Source organism: Vicia villosa, linkage group LG2 (assembly GCF_029867415.1).
Source record: "Vicia villosa cultivar HV-30 ecotype Madison, WI linkage group LG2, Vvil1.0, whole genome shotgun sequence".
In the NCBI taxonomy this organism is placed as follows: domain Eukaryota; kingdom Viridiplantae; phylum Streptophyta; class Magnoliopsida; order Fabales; family Fabaceae; genus Vicia; species Vicia villosa.
This window is the reverse complement of record NC_081181.1, coordinates 9,161,944-9,188,396: the sequence shown is the minus strand read 5'-3', so window position 1 is coordinate 9,188,396 and position 26,453 is coordinate 9,161,944. Positions and strand designations below refer to the sequence as shown.

The 26,453-nt window shown below is 34.2% G+C and overlaps 1 protein-coding gene across 1 annotated transcript; it reads right to left on the bottom strand.

Annotated features, from left to right (window-relative positions):
• Positions 1-12,880: 12,880 nt before the first annotated feature.
• Positions 12,881-14,656, bottom strand: LOC131645834 (3-ketoacyl-CoA synthase 19-like). Its single transcript, XM_058916034.1, has one exon. It carries the CDS (start codon positions 14,615-14,617, stop codon positions 13,178-13,180), a length of 1,440 nt encoding a protein of 479 aa, XP_058772017.1. The 5' UTR covers positions 14,618-14,656; the 3' UTR covers positions 12,881-13,177.
• Positions 14,657-26,453: the final 11,797 nt, after the last annotated feature.

The window sequence follows — 26,453 nt, the reverse complement described above, 5'->3', positions numbered from 1 at the left end:
TTGAACATAATCACTAATGGTTCCCCGTCATCATTAAGTCCGGCAGTCAATATCCGCAAGAAAAAAGAGAAAGCAATGCAAAAGCCTGATGAGTCAAAACCTATTAAGGAGACTTAGGCAAAATTGGGGCATCCCGCTGACTGTAGTTTTAAAATGAACAGTTCAGGCAAAAGTTAGGGATAACAAAGTCGAAAAAAGGTCACCACATACCCTCGACAAAAGAAAGATATTACAAAAAGGAGAATGACTGCCTTTGCAGATAAACCTTTGGTTTTTGAACCATCATAAATGTCAATGTCGTAATTCCCCAAATTCTTTTGGAGACTAAATACATAGTTAACTGAGCATAGGACTGGAGAACATCACGAAGATGGGGATGGGTACAAATAAACTTTGAGCCTCTATCTTTTGTTTCTTTAAACCGTGAACCAGGCCACGTTACAACCCTTAAAAGTCCTAACTGAAGCATGGTTAGTTCGAAAGCATACTGTTACCAAAGGCATCCCGACTCCTTAAGGTCTACTATAACTTTTGAGTTGATATCACTTTCTTACAAAAAAAAACTTCGTTTTATTCAAAAAAAATGTTTTTAAACTTTCAAGACAAACATATGCATTCGCATCTTATGAATTTCATTACAAAGTACACTTGTCTATGTAGTTTCAGATGTTTAAACATCAGGGAGAAGTTGCATGGGGCATGGCTAATGGCTAAAAATCCTACTAACTGACGAAGTAGCTTTAAAAGCTTGTCAAAGAAGAAACATTTCTTACGGATGACTGGGATGGCTAATGTGTACACATGGCATAACTCGTCATTATCCCATTTACATGGGGCAATCTAATCAAGATCCATTGGAATCTCTCAAGGACGCTGAATAGCCCATGGGGCAAGTCCATTACCTGGGGGCACGTTGCAAAGGTCACTCAGTATCAGGTGGGGTCAATACCACTCTCACATCCTTTCCAGGAACCTTTTTAGGATATTTCTCAATCTGTCCATATAGTCTTCTCTAAGACATGTTCAAATACTTTTTACCCTTTCCAGGAGCCTTTTTCAGACGGTCTTTTAAAGACCCACCTTCTTAGCCTTTCTATTTTCAAACCCCTTTCAGACAGTCTTCTCTAAGACATATTCCTTTCCAAGAACCTTTTCTAGGTAGTCTTCTGTAAGACATCTCTTAACTTTTTCCAGTTAGTCTTTTAAGACATATTCAAACTTCTCTTATGCTTTCAAGAACCTTGTCAAACTTTGTTTAAAGTACAGAGTCTTCTCTAAGACAGTTCACCATCCTTTCTAGGGTGATCTTCTTCAAGATGTTTTTCCTAAGTTTTGTTTAAAACCCCACATTCCTTAAAACAGTCTTTGTCCTCTATATGAATATTTTTGACCCTCTGCACAAACACATCCCTTTGAGCTTTGTTTAAAGCGCAATCTTGTTTAAGACAATTTCTCATTCTTTCCAAGGACCTCTTTAGGTAGTCTTATAGAAGACATCATCTCATTCTGAGTACTCAGCAAGTCACTGTCCGTCAGGATGCGACCTAAACGCATGACTCATTCTGAAAAGCATTTGCTTCACATTCAAATCAACACTTAGCATCAAGGAGACCTCAAAATTGGTCTAATCAAAGACGATCATTCCTGATAAAGACTCTTGAATGGGGAAACCACATCCAGAGGGTTTTCCTAAAACAGGGGCATACAACCAAGGATCCTATTGACTAGGGGCATATCTTTCAAAAAATCAAACACTGGGGCAATGCACATCAGGCAAGACATGGTGAAACTCGAGTTCCCTCTAAAGGTCCCTCCTTCATATTAAGGGGCACGTCTCTCAAAATTTCCGATAATCGGGGAGTCACACTAGTATCATACAAGGAGCATTGTTGCATAATTGATCTTCCCACGCCTGTACTAGTTACATCCCGCAGTGTGGGATAAGCATACATGCATAATTCTCATTTATTTTTAGAATCTCATTACATGATACATGCATCATAACATTGCATACAACTAACGCTGCCTTTTCAGGTCACTTCATAATCAAAAGGATGTTATCATCAAATTACAGTGCAAATACGATCGTATCAATGATTCAATCTCAACGCGCCCATACGCAATTCTAATACCTCATTCTAAGTCTTTCTTCAAAGGCAATCCAAAAGCAATATAAGAATTTCTCACCTCTCCAGGCAGTCTTGTCCAAGACAATTATCCTAATTTTTCCAAGCAGTCTTGTGTAAGACGTATCCTGACCTTTTTTAGGTAGTTTTGTTTAAAACGTCCCACGACCTTTATAGGAACCTTTCTAGGTAGTTTTGTTTAAAACATCTTATGTCCTTTATAGGAACCTTTCTAGGTAGTTTTGTTTAAAACGTATCATGTCCTTTATAGGAACCTTTCTAGGTAGTGTTGTTTAAAACGTTTCATGTCCTTTATAGGAACCTTTCTAGGTAGTTTTGTTTAAAACGTCCCATGACCTTTATAGGAACCTTTCTAGGTAGTTTTATTTAAAACGTTTCGTGTCCTTTATAGGAACCTTTCTAGATAGTTTTGTTTAAAACGTATTATGTCCTCTATAGGAACCTTTCTAGGTAGTTTTTTTTAAAAACATATCATTCCCTTTATAGGAACCTTTCTAGGTAGTTTTGTTTAAAACGTCTTATGTCCTCTATAGGAACCTTTCTAGGTAGTTTTGTTTAAAACCTATTATGTCCTCTATAGGAACCTTTCTAGGTAGTTTTGTTTAAAACGTATTATGTCCTCTATAGGAACCTTTCTAGGTAGTTTTGTTTAAAACATGCCATATCCTTTATAGGAACCTTTATAGGTAGTTTTGTTTAAAACGTATCGTTCCCCTTATAGGAACCTTTATAGGTAGTTTTGTTTAAAACGTATCGTTCCCCTTATAGGAATCTTTCTAGATAGTTTTGTTTAAAACGTATCGTTCCCTTTATAGGAATCTTTCTAGATAGTTTTGTTTAAAACGTATCGTTCCCTTTATAGGAATCTTTCTAGATAGTATTGTTTAAAACATATCGTGTTCTTTATAGGAATCTTTCTAGATAGTTTTGTTTAAAAACGTATCATTCCCGAGAACCTTTCTAGGTTAGTCTTGTTTAAGACGTACCATAACCTGTCTAGGTAGTCCTGTTCAAGACGTTTCATATCTTTTTAGGAGCCTTTCTAGGTGAGTCTTATTTAAGACATATCATGCCTTTCTAGGTAGCCTTTTTAAAATGTTGATCCAAACTTTTCTGAGACACACTTAGTTCTTTTAAAGAACTCCTCAGTTAGTCTTCTCCAAGACATTCTTCCTAAGCATTGTTCAAAGCCTAAGCTTCTTCGCATCAACCTTCGATATACCCTATTCAGGAACCTCTTCAGGTAGTCGTATGTAAGACATTATTTCCTCTCTCCTCAGATACAATCAAATGATCCAGGTCTGAAAAGCATACGCTTTAGACAAGTACCCTTCCGGGCAAATAGATGGCATCTATAAGCCCATCTCCTACAGAACTCCTTCCTTACGCAAGCAAATTTCAGGGCATTTCAGTGTCCAATCATCTTCTACCTCTTCAGGTTCAAGAAGATTGAACAGGGGCAGCTGTCATACCCCAAAATTTTCCTTCCATATTCCAGTTACAATAATTCAAAGTTCAAGATTCAGTCCCAAAGGTTACTCATTCAAAACTCCAGATGATCCACAGTCAACTGGTTTGACCTAAAAGTCAACCATAATCAGAGCATAGTCAAAGCCTCCCAATTTTTGGTCAACATCAAGTATGTGAAGTATAACTATCATTTGATCAAATATTGATCAGGATTCCATTAATAGAAACTCAGAAATGAACAAATACAAAAAGGTTCAAATTAGGGTTTCTTAGGAGAAAGTCAACCCAACTTTGACTGGGCATAACTTTCACATGGAACATCAAAAATTCCCCACTCAAAGCCTATTTTGAAGGAAATTGGATTCCCCACAACTTTGTCTCTCACAAGCCAGGGCTAGAAATGATTCATTTGAGAGATACAGTGCAAAAGATTACAGGTCATTTTCAGGCATCCTCCGAAAGCAGTTTTTTCCCAAAGAGGATATGATCAAGATAAAAGCTCCAAATGAAAAATATATTCTAAAGTGGCTTATAGAGGACCTCTTAAGGTTTCCAAAAATTCTTAGAACCCTCTCATAGCTTAAAAATTGAGTGAGATATGCTTGATCAAAGTTGGGTGATTTTGAAGGACCAAATGAAAAAAAGAAGGCTCAAATTGAGAAATTTTGCAAATGGGCCTATGGTTTTATGATACAAACTTGATCCACAAGCTATCCAAACAACATGCCACGAATTTCACCTCTTATTTAATTTATATATAATTTTATTTTATTTTTAAATGATTTAAAATAGTTTAATTAAAGAGAAAATCAAATTTTTTATTAAAGAGGTGCATATGGATTGATTTTAATCAGCATTTATGGCAAAATACAATGTAATTTTTGTGCATATTGATTGGAGAAAGTTTGGAACAAATTTGATCAAAAAATAGAAAGTTATTATTCAAGAATAAAGTCAATTTTCTCAAACTTGCAATATTGGATTCAAAGAGGTTTTGGACTATTTTTCTTAACCTAATCCATTGCCTATAAGTACCTAATGCATACCACGTGAATAAGGGTTGAAAAATTGGGGGCAGAGGCGCACAACCAAGAACAAGAAAACTCACTCAAAACCAAAAACCGGTTTCAGAGAATTAAGGCGTTTCAATCCAATTTAAAGGTTGCAAAAGCTTCCTCAAGGTATTCTGAACGTGTGTGGACATTTGCATAGCATCAACAACCCCAGAAAGATCTCCGATTAGCCCAGGTTTGTCCTTGAACTTCTTGGTTTCGAATGCATTGATTCATGATCCATAAACATGTTTTGAATGTGTATATATGCTTGTCGTGGTGCTCTGAATCTTTCTAAGTGATTAATTTGGTGTTTACACATCTATGCCGTAATATGCCATGGACGGATTTTTAGGGTTTTAATTGGGGGTTTTCATTAGAGGTAAAATTAGGTTAAAATAATCACATGATTGAATTCGCGTGGTGAAAATAAGGGGAATAAGATGGGTGCGCTACATTTATATGTGTTCAGGAGCAGTTCGCTATTTTCCAGGCTTATTGGCTACGAACAAAATCGTAGCAAATCCGTAGCTGATTTTGCAGAGAAATTCAGGTCTGGGGGAGGAAGACGATGGCGTGGCGTTACGCCATTGGCCGGTTTGAAATTCGCGCGCAAAAGAGGCCCAGGTTGTTTTATTATGTATATTATATTCTGTGTGCATGCATTGATCAGATTCGTCCGCTGGTTGGGGTGGTTAGCGCACATGTGTATTGTCTCTAGGGTCCAGGGTTCGATCCCTGGCCCTTGTTATTATTTTTCTAAATTTCCTTGTGTAATCCTATGTGCCCAAGCCTGTACACCTGCCATGTACCCTTCAAAATCTGACCATTAGATCTTCATTCAGCCAGATCCAAAGGCCATGGAATGGATGCCTATACCATGCGCCCTAGTAACAACCACATGGAACCCTAATCCCAATAAACTAAATTAATTTTTATTAATTATATGTTTTAATTAAATCTTATTTAATATATTTATTTATATAATAAAATTTATTATTTTCATAATAAATTATTATATGATATTTATATTAAAAATTCCAATTTATTATTCGTTCCGATTAAATTAATTAATCGCTATGGGCAATAATAATTTTAATTAAAATGTTATTCAATTAAAATATAATTAACTTCTATTTGGTTAAATGGTTTCGACTATCTTATTAGTCGCGATGATTAATCTTTTATTCCTTATTCTAATTCGCTATTCTTTTTAATCGAATCAATCGATTGCGAGGGGTAATGATACAAATTAATTATTAAAAATTATTAAAAATACCTTAATTCATTATTAGTGATAATCGAATCAATCGATTAAAATTGGTAGTGATGCAATTTCAATCTTTTAACTATGGCGATTGAATCTATTGATCGTTGCGGTTAATAGTGCTAAATCAAATCAGGGTTGTACGCCCCAAATCCTAAAACTTTTAAAACACACTAAACCACGATACTACGGTGTTTCAACACGGCGATGTTCACAACTACGATAAGGTAACTCAAAATACCTTCGAACATTCGCATTTCGAAACAACTTCAAAACAAATTCAAATACATTCAATTCAACTTTAAGGCGTACAATCCTGTGTCCCGAACTACGTAGACTCTGATCCTCCATAAGGAGAAGCGTAGGCACTTGGCAACAAGGCGAGTCCCCTTCCTCCAAATCTTAATCATGTCTTTAACCCTATTAATTGTTTGTTACCTTTCTTTATGTTTTGCCATAACCTTTATCTTTGAATGTTAGCCTTTAGGAAAGGGTTGAGGGTGCCTAACACCTTCCCTCGACCTGAATATAGTATCTTACCCTGATCTCTATACTGCGTAGGGTTTCCTATTCGCCCTTCAGAATAGGTGGCGACTCTAAAAGTCTATTTTTAGGGCAGGTTGCTACAGCTGGCGACTCTGCTGGGGACCACTTAAATGATGAATACTATGCTCCTATAGGTTTTGGCAGGGTTTAGGTTTGGGCGCATTTTAGGGTTTGGCAAACTTGCCATTTTTAGGGTTTGGGGGAGGTTCATCTTTTTAATAAATTTTAAATTATTTGTTTATTTTTATTTGTTTTTGTTTTCCTGGAATGTTCATTTGCCTGCCTTAAAATGTTTACTTATATTATTATATGCATTGCTGGTATTTTTTTTTTTATGTTAAACCCTAAGTGTGGGAGTTAACTTTGAGATCAAATGGGGACACGAATCGCCTACGAGTCTCGTTGATAACTCCACTCGGAGTGGGTTGAGTATTCAGATAGGTCCAAAACGAGGCTTGACTTTGTTGAGGGCTGGACTGGATATTTGGCTGATCTCTCCGAGAACCTACCCCAAAAATTCGAACCTCATGGATAAAATGAGTTGTTCTAAAATCCGAAGAGACAAAAAGTCTCGGAGGCTAAGAACGACCCCATGAGACCTTCTAGAACCCCCCATATAAAAGGTTGGCTCCCAAGAGCCGCTACGTCGAACCTATGAACCTGGATTTCTTGAAACATTATGATATGATTTGCATTTTTGCCTTATATGATTTGTTTTTGGTTTTTGTTTGTCGCTACATCTTTGTGTTTTCATACATCATTCCTCATGTGCATTTCTTGCATCACATCTAGGGAAGACTCCAAGGATAGTGAACAAATCAAGGCGCTGGAAGAGAGACTAAAAGCGGTAGAAGGATACGATGCCTTCGATGTGGATACCTTCAAAATGAGTTTGGTCTCAGACTTGACTATCCCTCGCAAGTTCAAGATTCCTGATTTCGAGAAATACAAAGGACTCACATGTCCGAGGAATCACTTGCGCATGTATGTGCGGAAAATGGCTGCCTACGCCCACAATCAAAAGCTAATGATACATTTCTTTCAAGAAAGCTTAAGCGGAGCGTCTATTGACTGGTACATGCAATTAGAGAAGTCTTCTGTCCGAAGCTGGAATGATCTGGCTAACACATTCTTGAAGCAGTACAAGTACAACTTGGACATGGCACCCAATCGGATGCAATTACAAAACATGTCACAGAAGAAGGATGAATCATTCAAGGAGTATGCCCAAAGGTGGAGGGAAATGGCTTCTCGAGTCCAACCTCCCCTAATAGAAAAAGAACTGGTGGACATATTTATGAGCACCTTGCAAGGACCATACTACGACAAGATGGTCGGAAGCATATCTTCAGGGTTCTCGGACTTGGTAGTCATTGGTGAGAGGATTGAAGATGAAATCAAAAATGGGAAGATACAAGGGGCACCCTCAGGTTCCTATCACACAAAGAAGTCATATGACGGAAAAAAGGAACCCAACACCGTTGGAGCGATCCTGGTTAATCAGACACCAACACTACAACAGAAGGATCAGCAAAAACAACAGGGTGGCCAACGCCCCTGGAGGTCCAAGCCAAAACGATCATTCACCCCATTGCACATGCCGCTGTCTCAAGCTCTGCAACATCTGCTCAGTCAGAACTTGGTAACTCTGTTGCCTCCATACTCAGCTCCGGCTAACCCCGCTCCCGGGTACAAGCATCATGCTAGGTGCGCTTATCATTCAGATAGTCCTGGCCATGATACAGAAGATTGTGGGCCGTTGAAGCACAAGATACAAGATTTAATTGAAGAAGGGCTCATTGAGTTCGAAGATCCTAGCAAGTCTAAAGCCATAAGTGGCTAGAAGGAGGATTTCTTAGATCATTAGTTTTGTTTTCATTCGCAATTTCTTTCCATTTGTTTAAACATTAGTCTTACGACATATGCTATGTAATTTACAACAATCATTAATGCATTGCTTACGTTTGTCTTGATTCATTCCTAGTGGTCTCACTATATTTAAAACTGTGTTTTTACTTGGTTTTCTCCTTTGTGATATTCAACTCTCGATTAAAGTCGTACACCTTTTGAGGGAGAATGACGAAAACGATACCATAATTTCATACGCTATGCTTTCGAATAGATCGTGTTGACGATGTACAGGCATTTGTTCAATCCCTAAATAATGGAGATATAAGGATGTTAATCCCTTGTCAACCCCTTTGAGCCTAAAGAAGTAGGAGTTTTCCTTCATATAAAATTTTAATTAATCGCTATGGGCAATAATAATTTACGGCTTAAATAATGATTTTGTCCCTGTAAGTTAGCGTGTTTTTGATTTTGGTCCCTGTATCTTTTTTTTTCGGTCCAAGTCCCTATATGTTCATTCCGTGTTTGTTTTGGTCCCTAACGTTAAAGTTCTGTTAAAAAAACTATGACGTGGCAAACGTTGCTGACGTGGCAACCACTTTTTTTTTATTTTTCATTTTTTTTAACCTCAAGAATTTCCACGTAGGCGCTTTTTTTGTTTTTTCTTTCTTTTGAGTCTTAAATGTTAAAAATGAAAAGCTTAAAAATTTTGATTCCACCAAGTGTTGAACCCATACCCTTTACATTAACAAAACACTTCGTATCCACTAGGCCACTTCTATTCTTTGTATATTAATTGCAATGCATTTCTATATATTATATAATGCAGAAATTTATTTATTTAATAGATTATATTTTGTTTTGAGTTTTGGTATTGATTTTTATTTTTATTAAAAAGTAATAATAAACAATAATATATGCAGTAATATATAAACTATTAATATTTTAACTATTAAACTTTTCAACTAGATTAAGCACTCATGAAAGAATTCACATTGGTTTTAGATAGATTAAGCAATGAGATGAAAATATTAATAGATGAATTATTTAATAAATTAAATAATTATTAAATATTTAAAATATTTAATAAACTAATAATTTTAAATATTAATTAGTTAAGGTATATAACTATTGAAACATATTTTTAAAATGTAATTGGATATTTCAACTATTAATAATTAAAATATTAATAGTTGATAGATTCAATAGTTAAAATATTAATAGTTTATATATTAAATAGTTGAAATATTTAATAAATTAAATAGTTAAAATATTAATAGTTGAAACCCAGAATTAGGGACCTAAACCAAAAAATACAGTAGCAGAATTTTAGAATTAGAGACCTAAACCAAAATATATATATATATATATATATACAGGGACTAAACAAAACACACGCTAACTAATTAGGGACCTAAACCAAAACATATATAAATTAAATAATTATTTTATTAAATTTTTCAAATTTAATTAATTTATTAAATTCAATAGTTAAATATACCTTAACTATTTAACATTTAAAATAATTATTTTTCTAAATATACCTTAACTATTTAATATTTAAAATAATCAATTATTTAATAGTTATTTAATATTCAGTTAAAATAATTAAGTTATAATTAAAATCATTATTTAATATTTAATTAGTTTATTAAATTCATACCTTAACTATTTAATTTTGAATTTATTATATTTAATATTTAACTATTTCATATTTATTTGATATTAGTATTAAAAAAATATTTGAATTATTATATATATATATATATATATATATATATATATATATATATATATATATATGTGTTTTTATTAAATAAATAAATATTTGAATTTTTAAATATTTTAACTACTTATTGATACTGAAGCATTTATATAATATATATGATGTTGCATTCCAATGACAGAATGGAAAGTGTGGCTTAATGGTTGAACATTAACATTTAAGGGAAGAGGCATTGGTTCAACCCTTGTTGGGACCAAAATTTAAGAGTTTTGCATTTTAACATTAGATCCAAACAGAAAAATATGCTTACATGGAATTTCAGTAAATAAAAAAAAGAAATAAACTGGCTGCAACGTCAGAAATTAAAAAAATGAAAATAAAAAAGTGGTTGCCACGTCATAGGTTTTTTAACAGAACTTTAACGTTAGGGACCAAAACAAACACGGAATGAACATATAGGGACTTGGACCGGAAAAAAAAAGATACAGGGACCAAAATCAAAAACACGCTAACTTACAGGGACGAAAACACTATTTAAGCCTAATTTTAATTAAAATGTTATTCAATTAAAATATAATTAACTTCTATTTGGTTAAATGGTTTCGACTATCTTATTAGTCGCGATGATTAATCTTTTATTCCTTATTCTAATTCGCTATTCTTTTTAATCGAATCAATCGATTGCGAGGGGTAATGATACAAATTAATTATTAAAAATTATTAAAAATACCTTAATTCATTATTAGTGATAATCGAATCAATCGATTAAAATTGGTAGTGATGCAATTTCAATCTTTTAACTATGGAGATCGAATCTATTGATCGTTGCGGTTAATAGTGCTAAATCAAATCAGGGTTGTACGCCCCAAATCCTAAAACTTTTAAAACACATTAAACCACGATACTACGGTGTTTCAACACTGCGATGTTCACAACTACGATAAGGTAACTCAAAATACCTTCGAACATTCGCATTTCAAAACAACTTCAAAACAAATTCAAATACATTCAATTCAACTCTAAGGCGTACAATCCTGTGCCCCGAACTACGTAGACTCTGATCCTCCATAAGGAGGTACGTAGGCACTTGGCAACAAGGCGAGTCCCCTTCCTCCAAATCTTAATCATGTCTTTAACCCTATTAATTGTTTGTTACCTTTCTTTATGTTTTGCCATAACCTTTATCTTTGAATGTTAGCCTTTAGGAAAGGGTTGAGGGTGCCTAACACCTTCCCTCGACCTGAATATAGTATCTTACCCTGATCTCTATACTGCGTAGGGTTTCCTATTCGCCCTTCAGAATAGGTGGCGACTTTAAAAGTCTATTTTTAGGGCAGGTTGCTACACCTACCTTATGGCATTTATAACATTGAATCTGATCTCTACTCAGTCTTCCTCTGCCACGACCTCTAGAACCACCACGCCCTCTACCTCGATTATTGACACCACCTCGACCATAACCTCCAATCTTTAACACTTGTTCATCCTCCTTCTCTTGATTGATCTTCATTCTTTTCTCATGTACCAAGAGACTTCTCTGCAGCTCATCAAAGGACATTTTGAAACATCGTTCGATTCTTCTATGGAGCATACACATGATTGAATTTTGTGGTCATGGACCTCAACACCTTCTCAACAATTGTGGTTTGCTCCATCTTTTCACCTTGAGCACTCATCTTATTTGTAATGGCCATGGTTCTTTCAAAGTATTCATCAACGATTTCGTTATCCTTCATGCAAATAAATTCAAATTCTTGACGCAAAGCCTGCAATTGAGCTATTTTTACTTTCGTAGATCTTTGATACTTCTTGCGCATGGATTCCCAATTATCTTTGGCTGTGTCTCGATTTATAATTGTTTCAAGAATTGTTCGATCAATTGCTTGAAACAGATAATTCTTGGCCTTAAGATCTTTAAGCTTGCTCTGGTCTACATGTTTTCTTTGTTCTGGCGATGCTTCTGGTGGTGCAATTGTTACTCCATTATCTATCAAATCCCAATATTCTTTGGATCTAAGAAGATTCTCTATAAGCATGGCCTAATGATCGTAGATTCTATTGAATTTTGGAATTGCTAATGTTAAGAATTTGGATGAATCATCCATGGAAATGATTCTAATAAGATCAGGTATATGAGGAGGAGCGATAGAAACGATAATAACAACTTTCTCAATTTGAAAGAAGAGTTCAACGGTGGATCATGAACCTTGCTCTAGATACCACTTGTTAGAAAATGAGAATCAAGTTGTTATTCAATTGTGCAAAGTTTCAGCCAAACATTACAACATGGATCAATTGCTTATATAGCAAGCAACCACCCTTAAGTCTAACACTTCTAAACTAACTTCATAACTAACTGCTAGTTAGTTACTCAATTGGCTTAAGTATTTCTAACAAGTGGAACTATACGTTTTAATATAAAAATTATATTTAGCCTTAAAAAATAACAAACCTTGATTTTAAGTTAGTTTTACATTAATAGAGTCTAACATGTCACTGTTAATTTAACACAACTAGTAAAAGGAAGGACTTTTCGAAATATTTCTTGTTCAACTCAATAAGGCATTTGAGTTTTATTTTTTACCTACTACCAAGAAGAATTGACAAGTTTCTCATTAAACACCATGTTTGTTATAAAGAAAATTTTATCTATTTTAAATCATGTGTTATTTTTGTCATCAATGTTTTTTTATGGGCTCTCTAATCAATGCTATCTAATTCTACAATTGTTGTTTTTGGAATGGAGGGGCTAATCAAGAACCATTAACAATCAATATGTAATTAATTAGAGCCAAAACAAGCTCTTAGAAAATGAAAGACCAACTATCATAATCAATATAGGTTAAAGCATCATGAAAAGTATCTCTCCAAGAGTTACATCGTAAACAAATTTTATAGATTAAAATAATGGTTCCCTCTTTTCTTTAAGATTATGCATTATAGACAGTAAATAAAACAGCAGTGCAGTTGATGAACCATGAACTTCAGATTTCATCGATTAATAGCACAATACACTTGGTTTCAACCAAATAACAATACTATAATAATAACTTTAAACATGAACCAGAACAAATACTATAATTCTGCATGATATTCATGATGACCATGATGATTTCATCTTCTAATAAATCTTCAATCTGCTATGATCATACCTAACAAAGCCAAGATCCTCATCATGAATCCAATTATACTTCTCCTTAAATGGATTTTCCAGTGATGGTGGAGGATAACTTTCAATACAATCTTTCCAAACATTGCTATCAGATAAATCTCTCATCACTTCCCAAACACAACTATTACACTTATAACCAGATCCAAGACTAACCATCAAAATTCTATCACCTTTTTTCAGTCTCTTTTTCGCTTCCGAATATCCAAAAGCATACCATATTCCACTAACAGAAGTATTACCCCAACGATGAAGCGCCATTCTAGACGGTTCAAGATCATACTCACTCAATCTTAAACCCTTACCAAGTCTATCAATAAGTTCTTTACAACTAGGAAGAATATAAAAATGTTCAATTCCAGTTTTTAAATTTATTCCACCTCCTAACAGATTAAACCTAGGTTTTTTAACCATTTTCTTCATACCGTTGCATAGCAAAACTGTCAAAAATCGTACTAGTTCCGAAAGTGGGACAATCTTTGGAACTATACTCTTCAAATTTAATGTCAAAGATTGTGCAGCAGATTTAGCAACACATTTGGTTAGTTGCAAACCTGCAAAACCTTCTTCATCTTCCACTTGATGGCAACAATTGTAAGCTTCATCATCAGCTCCACAATGTGTTCGCGCCACGTGTTTCAGTTTCAAGATAGCTTTGTTTTTCAGCTCCATTTTGTTTGTGAATAGCATTGAACAACCACCTGAACGAAATAGACAGTTAGTGAATAACATGTTTTCGTCTTTTCCGCTGTACCAATGGGGACCAATCTGTTGTGCGCTAACAATAATTCCTAAGGAGTTTTCATGTGTTTTGAAAAGCTGTTGGACAAGATCAACAGCTACAAGATTTGCACTACATCCCATTGCTGCAAGATTGAAGACTTTTACATCATCTCTCAGTTTGTATCTGTTTATTATTCTTGCTGTGAGTGAAGGTATTGGCGAAAACAATGAGTCAGTAACAACAAGAATATCGATTTCCGAAGGGGAGAAACATGTTTTTTTGAAAAGGTTGTCGAGTGTATCGAACATGATTTCATCTATTTCTTCGTATGTGTCTTTGAGAGTTGGACATGTTTCTCTCCCTTCATGAACAAGTTTTGGACAGTAAGTGTTTTCACCGATTCCTGAACTGACCATGGTGTTTAAGAGATACCTGAATTGTTCTAGACCAAGGTTTCTGTTTCTTGAGACTATTCTTACACATGTATCTGTGTTGAGTTTTGTTTCTTCTTTTGGTTGGAAACACTCATAGGCTAACATGTAACATGATTGGTTTCTACGTTTAAGAATCAAATTGAAAAGTTTTAAAAAGGAATAGAGTAAAGAAAAAAGGCATAAAATCTCTAAGAGATATTCCATGACTTGAAAATTATTTTTAGGGGAGAACATTTGTGATGTGGTTCAAGTGCAAGTGCTCTATATATACACACACATACAACATACAATGACTCTTTGGTTGTACTATTGACCTTTTGTAAAAATTATGTTCATCGCCTTAAGAGAAACAATATTGGTATTCATGAGACTTTTGTAAAATACTAATTGCCTCTTGTGTTAGGAAGTAAAAATGTCAAATACAAATAGTATAAAAGTATGTTGATTGTTGGAACATATTTTTTCATGTTTGACAAGTTTACTTGAAGTGTCCTGGAAGAATGTATGTTCCAAAATAAGATCTTCATTCATCACTCTCACAAATTAGAAAACTCAAATCAAATTCACACATGCATGGTTTCTCATACCTAGTCGTACATCAAAATATTTGATGACTTAAGTGTCGATCTTCTTTCATCTGGATCAGTCACAAAATTCACATGTGACTATTACATCACACACTACAATGAATAACACTTTTTTTGAAGAAACTTTCATCTCCAACATGCTAAAAATTGAGAGGATGTGTCTTGGGAGCATAATGTTTTATTTTTTTAATAAGATAAACAATATCTTATGTTGGCGTTTTAAAAAACCGAAGTAACACAACTATAAGTTAGCATCTTTTTTAATCTATAAAAAAATAATAAACTTGTTATCTCGGTTTTTTTTTTTTGAGAAATCGAGGTAATATAGCTATAAGGAACCTCGGTTCGAATCCTTTTTGTCGCGTTTAAAACTTTTTTCAAAGATTTCTCACTTGACGTCTTTTTCAAATTCCATGTTTTTCTTTGTTAATTAGTAATTTTCAAAGATTTAAAACTTTATTAATAGAAAAAGGAAATATTTCATTGATAATAAAAAAAACAACACAACAAAGAAAATTAAACAACAGATTCAAACTTCTCAATGAACTCAACTTCAACATCACCCCTAACTATACTAACTTATAGAAAAGTTCAGAAAGAACTCTTCCATAAGGTATGAGAAAAATCGTTTCCTCCCGAGGAGTCTTTATCATTTCCTTCAAGAAGTTGAAAATGATAAGAGAAAGATTAACTCTGATGTTGTAGGTGAGGAATAACACGAAATTCTTGTCATACTAAGTAAGTATTTCCAATTCTTTCTCTCTTGGGCGGAGATTTGCCATTAGAAGTTGTAACAAAAATTTTGCAATTGGGATTAGAGAAGCAGGTCTAAAGAGATTATTTTGGTTGGCAAAAAGTCGGTGAAGATGGGTTGCGTAGACATTGTTGAATTCATAATGTTCAACACAACTACCAAACTTTTCACAGTTGATTGTCATAACAATCAATGATGTAGTAATGTATAAATGAGTGACATTGACATAGGACTGGATGATTTCTTGATGATCAGCTGGAACAACGGAGGCATTCAACTAGTAATCTTTAACGAGGTTAGTGTATATGGGGCCATGTAGAATGTTAAAGTAACTATTCAACTTTTGTTTGTAACCAGTTTTCCTCAAGTTTGGTTCAAAATGTTCGAAATCAACATATTTCTCATTGATAACAAACAATAGATTTGTATCCATTTTTTATAAGAAAAAAAAAGGAATTTGAAAAAAAGGAAACATAGAGTTGGTAGTAGGACGTCAATAGGAAAAGACTTTGAAACGTTGTTTGAACTTCAAACATTGAAGACACAATGATTTGATAATCTAAAAGAGACATTACGACTTGATTATATAGCTGATCATTGATATTCTAGTACTATGATTCTGATGCATGTGCGACACGTCAGTGTTCTAACCTCTCTTTTAATTGTATATTTTATTTGTAAATTAATTTTTCTAACCCGTTGATGTTCCTAAAAATCGAGGTAACATTTAGCGTTAAAATTGGAACATCTATATTAATTGTATTTTTTATTTGTAAATTAAATGTTCTAACCCGTCGATTTTTCTAAAAATTGATGGATAATTTAACGTTAAAATCGAAGGCATCTATTGAATCCTTAATTAAATCCTTGTTGTCCATGATGGATTGCAAGAGCGAAAAATTATTTGGATTTAAGGTTTGTTTCTTAAATATTTATTTGAGAAAAAAAATTATTTCTTTATTTATCTAACCCTTTTTCTGACTAACCCCTTTTTTTTCATATCAGAAACAAATGCATGCAAAATCAATTGAAAACATCCTTGCACCTAGCATTTGATATACCTTAAAATTATATGATTTGAAGATCTAACATCTGGATCTTCCAAAAATTAATTTACCTAACCTTTTTTTTTAGAAAAGAGTTTCCCAGTATTTGATCTTGCCAAGAATATCAAGAAATTGAAGATCCAACATATGATCTTCATGGACAATTAATGTAATATTCTGAGTAAACACTGTAACGAGTTTTATTAAAAAATATAATTAATTACAGTTTTGGTTCCCTTATTTTCCTTGATTCACAAAATTGATTCCCCTATTTTAAATTTAAACAATTTTGGTCACCCTATTTTATATTTAAATAGTTTTGGTCCCCCTTTCATATTTTTGCACTTAAAATTAACGATGTTTTCACTTTTTAAATGACAAAATACTTGTAAAATATGACAAATCATCGTATATAAACCTATTATTAAACTTTATGGATGAAAATATATGTTAAAAAATAAAAAAATATCATCGTTTTTCTTTGAAAAAAATAAGAAAGGGAGACTAATACTGTTTGAATTTAAAATAGAGGGATCAAAACTGTTTAAATTTAAAATAGGGAGACTAATTTCGTGAATTGAACAAAATAGGGGGACTAAAACTATAGTTTAACCAAAAATATAATATTACAGGTAACCACTATAACAAGTTTTATTTTAAAAAACTAATGACCCCTCGGTTTTCTTGATAAACCGAGATAAAAAAGGTGCAAGTTTTTGTAAATAATAAAAGTGTAGAAATTGGGCTTTGAACCCATGCGCTAATAAAATTTTACCTCGGTGTTTTAAATATCAAGGTAATAAGACTTTACTTTTTTTGACGACCTTATTTACATTGCTTCTATTTCCGAGGTAAAACGCATTTCGCGTCCGATGTTAGAAGTGTTATTTGTAGTAGTGACAGATACTTCGTCCCTCTAATATATATCAAACATGTCATCCATAACAAAGTCATGTTGGTGTTATTTAATGTAATGCCCTAAATATTTTATTTATTATTTAATTGGTTTGTTATTTATTTGATGGTATTGTTGGTGTTTTGAGCTACCTTTAGGTGGGATAGTAGTGGCCTTAAGAGTAGAACTAATGTAGTAGAGTGTGTGAGCAAAAGTGTAGAAATTGGTGGTGTAGAGAGTAGGACTAATTAAATTATATTAATTAATAATTAATTGATTATTTAATATTAGGTGGATATTATTTAATTAAATAATTGGTGAGAATTATTACCATTAATTTAATTAGATGAAATTAGTAGTTATAATAATAATATTATAAAATAATAGAAAGGGGGAAGAGGAGGAGAGAAATAATTAGTATGTGAAAAAGAGAAAGAACAGAAGAAGGGAGAAGAGAAAGAGAGCTCCATTGTTAGAGGAGAAGAAGCTTTGCTAGGAATATCAAGGTAAGGGTGAGGTTCTAACTCTATAACGAGTTTCATAATAATGGGGAATGATAGTGATTAGGTTCCATGATTGTGTGTTCTTGATTTCTCACTGTTTTGCTTTATGGGATTTTATTTTTACCTATTGATGAATCTTTGATGCATTTTGTGTGTAAATTGGTGAAATTGATGATGTGAATTGAGTTAGATTGATGGGTAATGTTAGTGTATAGTTGGTAGAACAAAAATAAATTGTTATGCTTTTAAAATTGGTGTTTTGGGTTGATTGAATTGAGTTTCGTAGCATAAAAATGTGTTTTTTAACTCTGGTTCAGTGGTAATCAGTTACTGGTATATGCGACTCGGTTACCACTTGAAAAATAGAGTTTCTGGGTGTTTTAACAGGGTGTGAATGGTTACGGCTCTGAGGGTAACCGGTTACCGCTGTTTGGACAGATTTTCGAAAACTTGAAAAATTCATAACTTTCAAAGCGTAGTTTCGTTTGGGTCCCCGTTCGAAGCGATATAAAGCTAAAACGATATTATTTTTAATTAAAATGGTTTAAGATTATGGAAATAAATTTAATTGATCTTAAATGAATTGTTGTGGCATCGGTGTATCACGTCGGTGTTTGTAGTTTTGTTAAGACTTTGAAAATTCATATCTTTTGGCTTAGGTTTCTGTTTGACGCGCTGTTTGGACCTATGGGAAGTTGAAAAATTGTAATTTATTTTAAGAATAAATTGGGAACAGTAGGGAATTATTTTTCTGAAATGAATATATTATTCCGATGCTTTAGTATAATGTGTGCTTATGAAGATGATACTGAAATTGACGAGGTTTGCGATGTGTTGATGTTTGTGATGTGATATAACTGGCGATGTGGATGGTAATCAGTATTAGTGAATCTTCTTGATATTCATGTATTGTCATAAGTTGTTGTAGCATATCGGTGTTGCATGCGCATTTCATAGCGATGTGGCCTTAGTGGCAAATAGAGATGTGGTCTCAATGGCAAATGGCGATCTGGCCTCAATGACAAATGGCGATGTGGTCTTATAAAGATAAAAGGGTCGTGTTATGATACCACGTGCATTGAGTTGGTGTTAGTCTCATTGCATTACATTATTAATAACTTGATGTTTTTAACTTTAGAAAGTATGAAGTATATCATGATTGATATTATGTGTCGTTTATATATTTAATTGTATATTGATGTTTCTTGTGGCGTGATGAATGAAGTAAAGGTGTGAGGTAAAGAAGTATGATCATGTATGCTTGAAATGCTATCTACTCATTATTATGCTTTCTTTTATATTGTTATGATATCTCACCCCTTCTGTTTGAATGTTACCTTTATATTGGTAACTTACAGATGATTCGAAGTAGCTAGGATGCGGAGTCTAGAAGAAGTAGTTCTTCTTATTTCTTTGGTTTTGCATGCTCTAATATGTAACACCGGGGGACGAACGCTTGTTTACTTTATTATTTTTTGTTTTAGTGTGGTGACTATGTTAGAGTATTATAAACTCTATTTTATTTTGAAAAAAAGTTATTTGATGTCGATTAGGAATATTTTTGAAATAAACATGAATTCTTTCCGCAACTTTAATAAAGTTGAAGTTGAAGACTAAGTTGAAGTTGTTTGTCGGTTTATTCGAAAAGTGTGTTATATATCTATGTATGCATGTTTGTGCAGTTTTTATTGTTGATGAAGTGTAGCATCCTAATTTTTGTATATTATTTTGAAAATAGTTTACTCTGATTTTTTCAAATTACCATTGGGGAATTAGGGTGTTACATATAACCTCCCTATAATGAACTATGTGTTCTTCAAATATTAGTGCAATCCTCGTTAATAGAAAATAAGAGAATTATAAGGCAATATATAAGGATAGTATAGTACTCTACCGATGATATATTTTTGTTTATCTCATCAATTAGAATAGAAATGAGAATTCTAAGCGTGTGCTCCTTGCAACTAACCAAAATGTACTTCATGTCTTGTGGTATTGTCAAACTTTTCAAATATGTTTCCCTTTAGGAGGGATGGTGTCCTTGATTTTAAATCTTCTAAGGTCAAAATTTAGAATCGTACCAATAAGACCATCCCATCCTCTGTCTAAATCAGAGTTCATATTAGATATCATAATGTCTCTCAATATACGATCTTATATATATAACACAATATTAGACTATGGAAGCCTCAAGAGCATATAAAGTGGCCACTACTTCCGAGTTCAAACCCAACCCCGAGCTCTAATAGGTTAAGAATTCATTATCCATTGATGGTCTTTGAATCGAGGACTTCTACAAACCATAATGTCTTCAACCTATCCTTCGTAACTCTTTCACGATTTAACTAGTAGCTTCCTCCATATATAAATTAGTTGCCAGGTTCTTATGTAAAAAAAACGTTTTGTGATACTCATACAGGAATGAAGTAGAAAAAGCTCACTCTATGGATCCCTTAATTGTGGGAGATGATTCATTAACTCAACAACTCTGAGAACTGATCCATTCATATGCAAACCCTCAATAAAACCTTCATCACTATTAACATCCCCTCAACGAAATTTCATCCTTAACATCAGTCTCCTAGTTTTTGAAGGAAACTACTCCCCACACAGTTTGATTCCATCAAAGGCCAAAAGATCTTTGTCTTATGAATATTCAATTCAAAACTCAATCATAGACTCGTCTTCCAAATGATGTCAAGGGCTTTAGCCATCTTCTTTGAATCCACTATGATGTCGATATCGTCAAGATACAAAGTATAAAAAAAGAAACATATAATTTTCTCTAATTTAATGAAGAAGACGATGTGATACAAAATCTAAAAGAATCGGCCCTAATAGGTTACTTTGTTTCACTCTAGTTAATAACATAGTAAGTCAATCCTCAAGGTTCAACCGTAATGTGTGATCATGAAAACACTCGACCAACAAAAAAATATGTACATTTCATCCCTTATGCTCCCTTTTATTGGATTTGCCTATTAAAAAAATATATATGTACATTTCACTCTCACCCCGTGAAGTAGATCCGATCAATCTACCATTTTATAATTATTTGTATCACAAGAAGAGAAAGAGAGTAAAGTAAAGTATGTTCTCATTATGGTAAATTGTTAATTACAATTACTGTGGTAAAAGCTATATAGAGTAAAATGTACAAAGGGCACTATATACACTCAACTAGTAATGTATATCTCATGTGTAACTATCTACACTAATCTTACACTAAGCTATATTATGTTGTTACCTCCCCACAAGTTGGAATGTGTATATTGCACAATCATAACTTGGAAAAAAAGAGTAGAAAACAAAGGGGAATGCAGTGGCTTAGTGAGGACATCTGCCAGTTGTGAAGAAGAAGGAACAGGCAGAAGGTTTATGAGTTTGGATTGTAACTTCTCCCGAATAACGTGACAATCCAACTCGATATGTTTGTTGCGTTCGTGGAAGGTTGGGTCGTGAGCCAAAAGATAGCAGATTTTCTATCACAATACAAGGATGCAGGCTCAGAAAAATGGATGCCAAAATCATCAAACAAATAGTGTAACCACTGTATCTCACACGTTAGAGAAGCCAAGGCTCTATATTCAGCTTCCGTGGAGGATCTGGACACTTTATTTTGTTTCTTTAATCTCCATGAAAGGAGAGATTCACCTAGCAATACACAAAAACCAGTCACGGATTTCCTTGAATCAGGGCAACGAGCCCAGTCAGAATCTGCAAATCCATGTAGTTTCAAAGAGCTGGTGCTTGAGAACATTACCCCTTGTGCAGGAAAAGATTTCAAATATCTTAGAACCCGAGTAGCAGCTTGATAGTGAGAGACAAAAGGGTTTGCAACAAATTGACTGAGGTGCTATATAACAAATAAAATGTCAGGACATGTATTGGTGAGATATAAAAGTCTGCCAATTAACTTCCTGTATGAAGAAGGATCGTCAAGAGGAATACCACCAGTAGAGGAGAGTTTGACATTTGGATCAATGGGAGTAGAGACAGGTTTAGCTGCTAGGAAACCTGTGTCTTCAAGTAACTCAAGTACGTATTTCCTTTGATTAAGAAAGATACTTGTAGAAGATCTTGCAATTTCCAGACCAAGGAAATACCTGAGTTGGCCAAGATATTTGATTTTAAACTTGTGATCCAAGAATTGCTTGACTTGTGAGATCTCTGTGAAGGAATTTCCTGCGAGGACGATGTCATCAACATAGATGAGTAGAGCAGTAAAGTGTTGTGCATTGCATTTCATGTAAAGGGAATGATCAGCTTCAGACTGTTTGTATCCCAAATCAAGTAGAGCTGAAGATAACTTTGCCTGCCACTATCTACTGGCTTGTTTCAATCCATACAAGGATTTGGTGAGTCTACATACCTTGGAGGAGTCAGGACTGCCATAGCCATAAGGAGGAAGCATGTAAACTTCTTCATTGAGATCTCCATGAAGAAACGCATTATTTACATCAAGCTGTTCCAAATGCCAGTGTTTGATTGCAGTAATAGCCAAGAGAACCCTAACTATAGTAATCTTAGCAACATGTGAAAATGTATCAAAGTAGTCTACACCTTCAAGTTGGGTATATCCCTTAGCAACGAGCCTGGCTTTGTATCTCTCTAATGTACCATCAGCAAGATATTTTATCCACGAATAATCCGCGGGTATAGTTTGCCAAGGCTAAGCCATCGGTAAGTTCTAATCGTAGTTTTATATTTACCCACGGCTAAGCCGTCTGTAAGATATATTGATAGTTAAACACACATTGAATATTTTATAAAAAAATCAAAATTAGAATTTACTTATTGAAAATTAAAAAATTATTAGAACTCTCTTTCACTCGATATTAAGATTGCACATGTAAACACTAAGGCTATGTTTGGATATAGTAAAATGAACAAAGCATAATGGAGTAGAGCGGACTGAAGTGGAACGGAATGGAGTAGAATAGAGCGGAGTGGAATGGATACTACTACAGAAAAGGCATTTAACAACAGTTGGGAAAGATATATAACCACACGAGACCAAGCGTTGTTATGTAGCGTATGGTTGTATATTCGGTACTTACAATCACAATCCAGTGACCGTCATAGTAAACTGGAAAACGCGCGTCTTATAACAACTGTTATTCATATTAACCATTGTGATATTTCATATTAATAAATGTCAAATTTTCATACTAGAATCAGCATTAAACCAATTTTGAATTGATATCAAAACTTGTATTACAAGTATCTAATTCAATTAAGTACATAAAGTTTAAACAGTTCGAGGTATGCAATCTTCCCAACTTCCAAGGGAAAAGATAGAGTATAGAATTAAAGAAACAATGATGAGTTTGGTTTTTAAACTTCCAAGAGAAGAAGATAAAGAATCAGAAGGAACAATATAAAGGCAGAAGAACCAAAACACAAAATGTAATAAAGTTTTAATCTGTTTAACTCTCTTAAGGTTATCAACTTAAACATTCAACTTAACCTATCAGCTTAAACTACAAATATATAAAACACATAATGAAAATTATTGCGATAAACTTACTCGTAAGAAACCTTCTGATAGTTGCATATTCTTGTCAAATTCACTGCATCTTGAACTTTTACATTTCATAACAAAGTAAATATTAAACATAAAGGATATAAGAAAACATAAAATTTTCAAACTTCAAATATTATTTCAACTATTACATTTTATAACAAAGTAAATATTAAACATAAAGGAGATAAGAAAACATAACATCTTCAAATTTCCAAAAAAATATCTCTGACTTCAGTTTGTTCTTTAAATTCTTATTCTTCTTTTTTGAATTTGTATACATAACCTTCAAATATCCAACAGATTCCAACTCTGGCATCATACTGCTCTCATCTTCCAATTTGTGTTCATCAACCATATGAACAAATTACATGTATCGCCACTCCACCAATTTGGACATCTCCAAAAAAACCTTCCTTTATTTTGACCCCTCTTGCATTGGTACGAAATCATATGACTGTCATAACCACAAAAATTTCCAGATTGAGATTTTACACCTTTGGATGAGTTACTCTTCAAATTCGACATTGAGATGAAACTGGACAACAACAATGAGCGTTAGGGTTGTTTTCGTCTTCCCGACGATGTCAACAACGTTGGTGTTAGGGTTGTTTCTTTTTTAAGTGGACGATTGGGTAATTAGTGTTTAGTATATATATATAAAGAATCGACAGTGTGTAACAACAGTTTTACAAAAGAGCCGTAGTAATATCCCTATTATTTTTTAGTTATACATAAATATAATTGAAAAGATGTGCATTAATAAGTAAAAGGGATAAACTATTTGACGGAGCTGAGGGTCGAACCTAGGAAAGTTGGACTGTATCACCACTGTTATGCAATTAACCGTAATGTTGAAGTAATTAAGCTTGTGAAGGCGTTGAAAACCATCGATATCTGCTTAGGCCATGCATATACATGGAGTAACGGATCCGTGTGTAAGACAAAGGGAATCAAAGGTCACCTTGAATAAGATTCGTTATCATTTTCCTTCCTATTCTTAAGGTCACTAAGACCTCAAGTATATTTAGCCCTATTCAACAAATTCTAGAACAAAAACCCATCAGGAGATTGTGAATCTAATAGTTAATACAAAATAATCATTCCTTCCACACCTAAACCCATAGATAGTTCAAGGAAAAAGTTCTCATCCACTTGCCAACATGAAGACATGGTCTGAGAGCAAGCCATCATGTGATTTCCTCATCTAATGAATTAATGGGGCCATCCATAATATTCCCAAAATACCATTCGGATATGCATATCCGAAGGCACCTTTATCACATTTTTACTGATTTTGGATATGCATATCTGAAAACACCATGAATCAGTTTCGGACATGCATATTTGAAATATGTTCGGAGTAATTCATTTTTTTCAAAACAATGATATTTAAAAATGTTCTATTATTCGACAAAATGTAACCAAAAATAAAAAATACATAAACTAGAATAAAATATTGATTTCATAATATGGAAATACTTGTTCGGATGAGTGCATAATGTCAAAATATTACAATATAGAAAATAAGTCATGAATAAATAATAAATAGGCAACTACTACTGAGTATGCCTAATGCATACACCCTACGACCTCCTTTGTCTCCTATATGCCGCCACATCAGTCGTCTTACTGGCAACCCTCTCCATGATGGCAACCGCCTCTGGAGCGTCCCGCTGCATGATCCCTCTGTCAAATGCCTCCTGCCCAATCATCTGTATCCGCTGGCATACCAGCAGTAGATCACTGATATGGTCATCCTCGGCCTGCTGGTTCTTCAAGAACTCCTCATGTGCTGGCCTAGGTGGCCACCCAGAAGAACCGGGTGTCATGATAGGATGTGACACCTACTAAAACCATGTCACATAACCATCTACACGATGCCAGCTCTGGTTGGCCACCATACGTCGATACTCCTCAGGCACCAAATGATGCGCTCAATCCTCAAATATAGCAGTGAGATCTCGACGGGTAATAGTGTCGGAAGCAGACTCAAAAGGAGATCTCGGTATCATCTACACACATCCAAATTGTCTCATGCACCACTTCGACAGATATCTGACCATGGTGTTGGTCCCACATGCCAACCATCCGGAATATAATGTGATGTGGTTGAATGGGACAACACCGCCGTAATAACCACTAAAGGGCGTCCACTGGATGTCATCGTGAGCAGTACGATCGAGGTATACACAATATGGACCCACCTTCTAATTCCTCATATGGAGGACATGTTGTGGAGCCCTAGGCATGGAGTTAGTGTACAACGGATCAGGATTGTAGTCGTGGATGCAGTGGAAGTATGAGATGATCCAACTCTGAAACACAAATACGATAATATGTTAGTGCAAGTTAACAAATAACATATTTTAATGTGATATAATTAAAAATAAATGTACCGTGAGGAGTTTGCAAGAGCCACTCAATTGTCGGGTCCTCCATAGACTTGCTTAATTCAGCTTCTAGTATAGATATACCAGAATGGCGGCCCCCCATTTCCACTCGTGAACTGTAGTCATATCAATAAAGTAATGAAGATAAGTCATGTCCACGTAAGTTTCATTATTGTCCACAAAGAGGACAGTGCCTACCAAGAACATAAACCAACACCGCAAAGCGCAGGCCCGATGATACTCAACAAAAGCTCATCACCTTCTACCTCGGACTCCGTTCCCGCCATCAAGTGGTTCTCATAAAGCTCTTTCAGGCTAGAGAACCGGATATGCGCCCCACTTATCGCTCTGCACTCAAAATCGGCCAT

Coding starts and splice junctions, on each gene's coding strand:
- LOC131645834 (XM_058916034.1), bottom strand. CDS start 14,617: ATGTTCTCCCCTAAAAATAATTTTCAAGTCATGGAATATCTCTTAGAG.